Raw genomic sequence first — 10,361 nt, forward strand, 5'->3', positions numbered from 1 at the left:
TAAAAATTAATTGTTATTCATCAAATTAAAGTGATGCGATCTTGATAGACTCTGACGTCCATGTCAGCATGATTGACGAAATTGTTTAATTGGCGACAAATCAAGATCTTGATTTCACAGCTGGTAGTCGAGTTAGTTTTCTGCACCGTCTTGTACTCGTGAGATATCTAAACAGAGTTAACTCACCATGATTGGTGAGACTGGACTATAGACTAGACTATAGACTGGACTATAGACTGGACTATAGACTGGACTATAGACTAGACTATAGACTAGGGTTCTATAGTTGAAACGAAATGTCGACTTTTCGACTTTTTTCATTCAGTTGAAAATCGACTTTTCGACTTTTTGCATTTTATGAAAAGTCGATTTTTCGACTTTTCGACTTTTTTCATTTAATTAAAAGTCGACTTTTAGACTTTTCGACTATAAGTATTTTATAAATAGTCGACTTTTCATCTTTTTCCGACTTTTCGACTTTTTTCGACTTTTCGACCTTTTACGACTTTTTTCGACTTTTTTGACTTTTTCCGACTTTTCGACTTTTTCCGACTTTTTTTCGACTTTTTACGACTTTTTGACTTTCTTCGACTTTATTCGACTTATCGACTTTTTTTTCACAGACGATAGTCGAGTTATCGACTTTTTTGGAACAAAATAGTCGACTTCGAATTTTCGACTTTTTTCGACAAAAAGTTGATTGTTCGATTATTCGAAAGTCAATTTATAGAACCCTACTATAGATTAGACTATATACTAGACTATAGACTATAGACTAGACTATAGACTAGACTATAGACTAGACTAGACTAGACTATAGACTAGACTATAGACTAGACTATAGACTAGACTATAGACTAGACTATAGACTAGACTATAGACTAGACTATAGACTAGACTATAGACTAGACTATAGACTAGACTATAGACTAGACTATAGACTAGACTATAGACTAGACTATAGACTAGACTATAGACTAGACTATAGACTAGACTATAGACTAGACTATAGACTAGACTAGACTATAGACTAGACTATAGACTAGACTATAGACTAGACTATAGACTAGACTATAGACTAGACTATAGACTAGACTATAGACTAGACTATAGACTAGACTATAGACTAGACTATAGACTAGACTATAGACTAGACTATAGACTAGACTATAGACTAGACTATAGACTAGACTATAGACTAGACTATAGACTAGACTATAGACTAGACTATAGACTAGACTATAGACTAGACTATAGACTAGACTATAGACTAGACTAGACTAGACTATAGACTAGACTATAGACTAGACTATAGACTAGACTATAGACTAGATTATAGACTAGATTATAGACTAGATTATAGACTAGATTATAGACTAGACTATAGACTAGACTATAGACTAGACTAGACTAGACTATAGACTAGACTATAGACTAGACTATAGACTAGACTATAGACTAGACTATAGACTAGACTATAGACTAGACCATAGACTAGACTATAGACTAGACTATAGACTAGACCATAGACTAGACTATAGACTAGACTATAGACTAGACTGTAGACTAGACTATAGACTAGACTATAGACTAGACTATAGACTAGACTATAGACTAGACTATAGACTAGACTATAGACTAGACTATAGACTAGACTATAGACTAGACTATAGACTAGACTATAGACTAGACTATAGACTAGACTATAGACTAGACTATAGACTAGACTATAGACTAGACTATAGACTAGACTATAGACTAGACTATAGACTAGACTATAGACTAGACTATAGACTAGACTATAGACTAGACTATAGACTAGACTATAGACTAGACTATAGACTAGACTATAGACTAGACTATAAACTAGACTATAGACCAGACTATAGACTAGACTATAGACTAGACTGTAGACTAAACTATAGACTAGACTATATACAAGATTATAGACTAAACTATAGACTCGTCTATCGACTAGACTATAGACAAGCGAATCGACTAGACTATAGCCCAGTCAGCAGGCTAGTTTATAGTAAAGTCTATAGTTTAGCCTGAAGAGTAAACAATCAATAATATAACATCACAGTTCGATAAAATATCTTTTTCATAAACACTGTAAAGTAGTTAGACAAATTTCTAACCATAGATGGCGCAATTAATAGTAAGTAAGAGGTACTAGTTAGCCAAGACAGCAACCAAATCTCTTAAAATCATTTAACAACTTCAAAAATCGCATTGCCAGATAGTTTTAACTTCTCCCTTGTAATATAAAACTAACTTTTAAATTCCTTTTGATTATAGTTTATTTAAAATAATTAAAGTTAATTTTTTTTATAAACTTTTTGTTTAAAATAATAAAAACATATTAATTAGCAGTAAAATTTAGACTTATAGTTGCACTACAAAGTACCCTAATTTAAGGAGGGTTTACATGTTTTTGTTGGTTTATCTATATATAAATAAAGTACGTTTCATTTAAAGTAGTAGATTATTAAAAGGACTTTTGAAGCCCTTCTAGTTTTTTTCCCAGGAATTAACATACTTGCACTAATGCACCCGAACAAAGCTTTAACTCTCACTACAATATATCTTTCTTTATGCCTTACACTCCTTCACTTAGTAGTCTAATTGCCCGTCTTTGCTGTGGTCTTGTGCAAACGTTTCATTTCATTATAAAGCCTTAAAGCTAATTCTGCATTTGGGGCATATTGTCTAGAGGGCACATGATTATTGGCCTGCTTAGAAGGATCTATACAGGTTTTAACTAGTTTCATGAGATTTTTGGGAGTTTTGGCGGAGGCTAATAGACCGGGAAATAGGCCACCACCCTTTAGGATTTGATCACAAAATATTTGTAAATTATTGTTTTGTTGTACACCCGAACATATTAGTTTCTCCTGATCACATTTACCCATACAATAATGATAATTACAGTCCACATCTTCTTCACAGGGAGAGCCATTTGAGAGATGTTTATCGAGTTGTGTTTCCACAAACACATGTTCAGCATTTTCGTATTTTATTCTGTAACGGGAGATTAATATATTAATATAGCAAATATTTTTGTTTTGATCATGTTTGATCATACCTTTTATCACCCGTTACTCCAAAATTGCTTATTTTCATTTTACACATTCTCAAGGGCTCCGGTTTCATTTCATCCATTTTAAATACAAATTCCATAAGGCTTAAGGCAAACTTAAGACGCTTCTGCCAATCGAAAGAACTGCAAGTTAAATTTCTTTTCTATAAATTCCTTTTTCTTTTATACTTTATATCAAATGAAATCGTATCACATTTCGATCTATTTTGATATACAAAACATAACCTCTGTATTTCATGTTATACTTACATATATTGCAATAAAGTTTGTTCAGTTTTTAGTATATTCAAATTTTCGGTGGCATAATAGGGACCACATGAACCCAAGACTGTGGGAAATAAATTCTCCTCATCGTATAGTTTACTCATCATGTAGTTATTGTCTTTGAATAGTCTCCAAAAGTTTAACATTTGCTGGGGATTATTTTGATCGATTTCTTGATTTACTAGGGCTCGTATCTGAAAGATTGAAAAATTATTAAAAATTAAATATCCAGAACTTTTTTTTTTGATTATTTCAAATTTTCTTCAAATTATCTTGTTCTCTTGATAAATAAACTTCAATTAATTATTTTTTATGATCAATACAAAAAATGGCAAAAATGATCTTGGACCCTGCAATGAAACTATTAGGCCATTTGATAACTTAATAGGAAGCTTTTAGTCTTTGTTTTTAATATGGTCCACTTGTTAGTTAGTTCAGTTCTAGTTCAGTTCAGTTCTAGTTACAGTTCTAGTTCAGTTCTAGTTCAGTTCTAGTTCAGTTCTAGTTCAGTTCTAGTTCAGTTCTAGTTCAGTTCTAGTTCAGTTCTAGTTCAGTTCTAGTTCAGTTCTAGTTCTAGTTCAGTTCTAGTTCAGTTCTAGTTCAGTTCTAGTTCAGTTCTAGTTCAGTTCTAGTTCAGTTCTAGTTCAGTTCTAGTTCAGTTCTAGTTCAGTTCTAGTTCAGTTCTAGTTCAGTTATAGTTCAGTTCTAGTCAGTTCTAGTTCAGTTCTAGTTCAGTTCTAGTTCAGTTCTAGTTCAGTTCTAGTTCAGTTCTAGTTCAGTTCTAGTTCAGTTCTAGTTCAGTTCTAGTTCAGTTCTAGTTCAGTTCTAGTTCAGTTCTAGTTCAGTTCTAGTTCAGTTCTAGTTCAGTTCTAGTTCAGTTCTAGTTCAGTTCTAGTTCAGTTCTAGTTCAGTTCTAGTTCAGTTAGTCAGTTCTAGTTCAGTTCTAGTTCAGTTCTAGTTCAGTTTCTAGATCAGTTCTAGTTCAGTTCTAGTTCAGATCTAGTCAGTTTAGTTCAGTTCTAGTTCAGTTCTAGTTCAGTTCTAGTTCAGTCTAGTTCAGTTCTAGTTCAGTTCTAGTTCAGTTCTAGTTCAGTTCTAGTTCAGTTCTAGTTCAGTTCTAGTTCAGTTCTAGTTCAGTTCTAGTTCAGTTCTAGTTCAGTTCTAGTTCAGTTCTAGTTCAGTTCTAGTTCAGTTCTAGTTCAGTTCTAGTTCAGTTCTAGTTCAGTTCTAGTTCAGTCTAGTTCTAGTTCAGTTCTAGTTCAGTTCTAGTTCAGTTCTAGTTCAGTTCTAGTTCAGTTCTAGTTCAGTTCTAGTTCAGTTCTAGTTCAGTTCTAGTTCAGTTCTAGTTCAGTTCTAGTTCAGTTCTAGTTCAGTTCTAGTTCAGTTCTAGTTCAGTTCTAGTTCAGTTCTAGTTCAGTTCTAGTTCAGTTCTAGTTCAGTTCTAGTTCAGTTCTAGTTCAGTTCTAGTTCAGTTCTAGTTCAGTTCTAGTTCAGTTCTAGTTCAGTTCTAGTTCAGTTCTAGTTCAGTTCTAGTTCAGTTCTAGTTCAGTTCTAGTTCAGTTCTAGTTCAGTTCTAGTTCAGTTCTAGTTCAGTTCTAGTTCAGTTCTAGTTCAGTTCTAGTTCAGTTCTAGTTCAGTTCTAGTCAGTTCTAGTTCAGTTCTAGTTCAGTTCTAGTTCAGTTCTAGTTCAGTTCTAGTTCAGTTCTAGTTCAGTTTCTAGTTCAGTTCTAGTTCAGTTTCTAGTTCAGTTCTAGTTCAGTTCTAGTTCAGTTCTAGTTCAGTTCTAGTTCAGTTCTAGTTCAGTTCTAGTTCGTTCTAGTTCAGTTCTAGTTCAGTTTTAGTTCAGTTCTAGTTCAGTTCTAGTTCAGTTCTAGTTCAGTTCTAGTTCAGTTCTAGTTCAGTTCTAGTTCAGTTCTAGTTTAGTTCTAGTTCAGTTCTAGTTCAGTTCTAGTTCAGTTCTAGTTCAGTTCTAGTTCAGTTCTAGTTCAGTTCTAGTTCAGTTCTAGTTCAGTTCTAGTTCAGTTCTAGTTCAGTTCTAGTTCTAGTTCAGTTTAGTTCAGTTCTAGTTCAGTTCTAGTTCAGTTCTAGTTCAGTTCTAGTTCAGTTCTAGTTCAGTTCTAGTTCAGTTCTAGTTCAGTTCTAGTTCAGTTCTAGTTCAGTTCTAGTTCAGTTCTAGTTCAGTTCTAGTTCAGTTCTAGTTCAGTTCTAGTTCAGTTCTAGTTCAGTTCTAGTTCAGTTCTCGTTCAGTTCTCGTTCAGTTCTCGTTCAGTTCTCGTTCAGTTCTAGTTCAGTTCTCGTTCAGTTCTAGTTCAGTTCTTAGTTCAGTTCTAGTTCAGTTCTAGTTCAGTTCTAGTTCAGTTCTAGATCAGTTCTAGATCAGTTCTAGATCAGTTCTAGTTCTAGTTCAGTTCTTGTTCAGTTCTTGTTCAGTTCTTGTTCAATTCTAGTTCAATTCTAGTTCATAGCTTTTTTTTGCTAGCATCGCTTTTTTTTATAAAATAATTAGTTGCTAATCTAAAAATATAATTTCCCACATACCATATTATCATCCAGTGTTACATTATACGTCAAAGTGATATGCATTTTAACAATATGATGGAAGTTTTCTATTTTTGGATAAACCTGTTCGCCGTGTCTATTCACCCAACTTAAATCGTCCTTTATATGGCGAGCCAACTGTGAAACAGAAATGTTTATTTTTAATATTTACTCAATCTAAATTTAACTTCCTCTTACCTTAATGGCATAGACATCACCATTTTTCTCCGCTGTAAACATAATGGTGCTCATATCATTTTGAGGACATTTAAAGGATTTAAAGGACTGTTCATTCGTACACAATTCCTCACATAGCGAACCACTGTATTCATAATTTTTGTACTTTTTACACTAATTTATAAAATAAATAATTATTTAATTTTCTTTGGTCTTCACATAATAACTTACCATATAAGTTAAGCTATTTTGTGACATGATTTTATAGCAAAATTCCAAATTCATATAGGACACCACCAGCATGAAGATGCCTGCTAAAATGGCCAGCAGGATTAAACGTTGCAGCAAAGTGCGAAATCTTCGTTTAAATGCATTTAACATTTTTATTGTGTTTTTTCTTTGTTTTGTGGTTTAATTTATAATATTTTTGTTTATTTAAATTTTTCTTGACAAATTTTTCAACTTATTTTTTCACATTTTGTCTCTACAAGGATTGTTTGTCTAATGAGAACAGGATTCTTACTTTTCTCCTTTTTTGTTTTGTTGGTAGGTATTTGTAGTTAGTGGCAGCAGTATTGTCACTTGTTTATGTTTGATTTTTAAATTTTCCTCGTGTTTTCCTTTTTTTGTTTATCTGCATTGTTGTTTTTTACATTTTACCCTTGCATACTATAGTATGTTTACATTTTGTTAAAACAGTACTTTCACAATTATGCTGGTTTGTAAATAAACCGGAAATAGGTTAGAAAGAAGTTAAAAATTAATATCTTATATAAATTATTTCGAAATTATAAATTTTTCCTCATTTCTGGTACTATTGAGAATAATTTTAATTAACATGTATTTTTAAAATTATAATAACTTTTTTGATGTTAAAGTAATAGAAATGTTCATTACTCACAATCATGATTGAACTGTTAAGAAAAAGAACAAGAAGTTGTAAGGATTCTGCGCAGTATGTGAAAACAGTGGTGGCTTTGTGTAAAGGGCAGTAAATTAACTTGTTAGCTAGAGTGCAAAGCAGCTAACTCCGCTTTTGAAATTTTTATGTAGATGATATTAGTGTGGCTCAGGTTGATGTTCTAGGTGGTCAAAGTCAACTAACGACTAACCTAACAATAACTAACTAACTAACTAACGAACTAACCTAACTAACTAACTAACGAACTAGATAACTAACTAACTAACCTAACTTAACTAACTAAACGAACTAACTAACTAACTAAACGAATAACTAACTAACTAACTAACTAACTAACTAACTAACTAACTAACTAACTAACTAACTACTAAACTAACTAACCTAAATAACTAACGAACTAACTAACAACTAACTAACTAACTAACGCACTAACTACTAACTAACTAACTAACTAACGAACTAACTACTAACTTAACCTAACTAACTACTAACTTAACTAACGAAACTAACTAACTAACTAACTAACTAACTAACTAACTAACTACCTAACGAACTAACTAACTAACTAACTAACTAACTAACTAACTAACTAACTCTACTAACTACTAACTAACTAACTAACTAACTAACTAACTAACTAACTAACTAACTAACTAACTAACTAACTAACTAACTAACTAACTAACTAACTAACTAACTAACTAACTAACTAACTAACTAACTAACTAACTACTAACTAACTAACTAACTAACTAAACTAACTAACTAACTAACTAACTAACTACTACTAACTAACTAACTACTAACTAACTAACTAACTACTAACTAACTAACTAACTAACTAACTAACTACTAACTAACTAACTAACTAACTAACTAACTAACTAACTAACTAACTAACTAACTAACTACTAACTAACTAACTAACTAACTAACTAACTAACTACTAACTAACTAACTAACTAACACTAACTAACTAACTAACTAACTAACTAACTAACTAACTAACTAACTAACTAACTAACTAACTAACTAACTAACTAACGAACTAACTAACTAACTAACTACTAACTAACTAACTAACTAACTAACTAACTAACTAACTAACTAACTAACTAACTAACTAACTAACTAACTAACTAACTAACTAACTAACTAACTAACTAACTAACTAACTAACTAACTAACTAACTAACTAACTACTAACTAACTAACTAACTAACTAACTAACTAACTAACTAACTAACTAACTAACTAACTAACTAACTAACTAACTAACTACTAACTAACTAACTAACTAACTAACTAACTAACTAACTAACTACTACTAACTAACTAACTAACTACTAACTAACTAACTAACTAACTACTAACTAACTAACTAACTAACTAACTAACTAACTAACTACTAACTAACTAACTAACTAACTACTAACTAACTAACTAACTACTAACTAACTAACTAACTAACTAACTAACTAACTAACTAACTAACTACTAACTAACTAACTAACTAACTAACTAACTAACTAACTACTACTAATACTAACTAACTAACTAACTAACTACTAACTAACTAACTAACTAACTAACTAACTAACTAACTAACTAACTAACTAACTAACTAACTAACTAACTAACTAACTAACTAACTAACTAACTAACTAACTAACTAACTAACTAACTAACTAACTAACTAACTAACTAACTAACTAACTACTAACTAACTAACTACTAACTAACTAACTAACTAACTAACTAACTAACTAACTAACTAACTAACTAACTAACTAACTAACTAACTAACTAACTAACTAACTAACTAACTAACTAACTAACTAACTAACTAACTAACTAACTAACTAACTAACTAACTAACTAACTAACTAACTAACTACTAACTAACTAAACTAACTAACTAACTATACTAACTAACTAACTAACTACTAACTAACTAACTAACTAACTAACTAACTAACTAACTAACTAACTAACTAACTAACTAACGAACTAACTAACTAACTAACTAACTAACTAACTAACTAACTAACTAACTAACTAACTAACTAACTAACTAACTAACTACTAACTAACTAACTAACTAACTAACTAACTAACTAACTAACTAACTAACTAACTAACTAACTAACTAACTAACAACTAACTAACTAACTAACTAACTACTAACTAACTAACTAACTAACTAACTACTAACTATAACTAACTAATACTAACTACTAACTACCTAACTAACTAACTAACTACTAACTACTAACTAAACTAACTACTAACTAACTAACTAACTAAACTAACTAACTAACTAACTAACTAACTAACTAACTACTAACTAACTAACTAACTAACTAACTAACTACTAACTAACTAACTAACTAACTAACTAACTAACTAACTAACTAACTAACTAACTAACTAACTAACTAACTACTAACTAGCTACTAACTAACTAACTAACTACTAACTACTAACTAACTAGCTAACAACTACTACTAACTAACTAACTACTCTACTAACTAACTACTAACTAACAAACAACAAACTAACTAACTACTAACTAACTAACTAACTAACTAACAAACAAACTAACTAACTAACTACTAACTAAACTAACTACTAACTAACTAACTACTACCTAACTAACTAACTAACTAACTTTGTACTGAACTTAGAACTGAACTAGAACTGACCTAAAACTGAACTGGAACTGAACTAGAACGTAACACATATAAATTTTTTTTGTTATGAAAACCCTAAAATCGGTCATAGATGTTTAAAAAACGCTCCAATTAAGAAAATGGAGAAAATCTATGGTCACTCATAGTTTCCACCAAGAGTCGGTTTTTATATGGAAAAACTAAAATCGGCCGTTGATTCTTAAATAACGCTCTAATTGAGAAAATAGTGAAAATCTGTGATCACTCATAATTCCCATCAAATATTGCCATTCATATGAAAAACATAAAATCGGCCGTAGATTCTTATATAAAGCAGCAGTTAAGAAAATAATAGATTTTTGTATGAAAAACTATCTAAACTATCTCTTAATATTTGCACATTGATTCAAATGCTTATCCATAACACTTATACATAAATTCTTTGGATTTTCATTTACTTTTGCAGTGAAGAAAAATTTCTGATTACTTATTTCATAAAAATACTTAATAATAGTAATATTATTACAACAATAAACTATAATTAAAAAATGCAATTAATTACACAAGAACTTTAATAATAGTGTTAAAAGTTATATAAAAACTACAACTTGCGATAGAAATCCTATAGTTTTACTTTAGTAAAGTTCGAGAAAAGTCTTGTTTAAGTAAAAAAAAGAGAAGAAAA

General features: G+C 30.7%; 1 protein-coding gene across 1 annotated transcript; it reads right to left on the reverse strand.

Moving 5' to 3' along the window:
- Nucleotides 1-2,182: 2,182 nt before the first annotated feature.
- Nucleotides 2,183-6,463, reverse strand: LOC119608923 (divergent protein kinase domain 1C). The gene is made up of 6 exons (XM_037963510.1): nucleotides 6,314-6,463; nucleotides 6,104-6,256; nucleotides 5,906-6,043; nucleotides 3,353-3,561; nucleotides 3,089-3,226; nucleotides 2,183-3,024 (listed from the first exon to the last, which is right to left on the reverse strand). Exons 1-6 carry the CDS (start codon nucleotides 6,461-6,463, stop codon nucleotides 2,625-2,627), a joined length of 1,188 nt encoding a protein of 395 aa, XP_037819438.1. The 3' UTR covers nucleotides 2,183-2,624.
- Between the last annotated feature and the right edge of the window lie 3,898 nt (nucleotides 6,464-10,361).

This window comes from Lucilia sericata, unplaced genomic scaffold (assembly GCF_015586225.1).
Source record: "Lucilia sericata isolate MDLA Ls3-8-SP2 unplaced genomic scaffold, ASM1558622v1 Contig000900F_arrow, whole genome shotgun sequence".
NCBI lineage: Eukaryota > Metazoa > Arthropoda > Insecta > Diptera > Calliphoridae > Lucilia > Lucilia sericata.

Coding starts and splice junctions, on each gene's coding strand:
- LOC119608923 (XM_037963510.1), bottom strand. CDS start 6,463: ATGTTAAATGCATTTAAACGAAGATTTCGCACTTTGCTGCAACGTTTA. Junction 3,227..3,352: donor CAAACTTTATTGCAATATAT/GTAAGTATAACA, acceptor TTTAACTTGCAG/TTCTTTCGATTGGCAGAAGC. Junction 3,025..3,088: donor GGAGTAACGGGTGATAAAAG/GTATGATCAAAC, acceptor CTCCCGTTACAG/AATAAAATACGAAAATGCTG.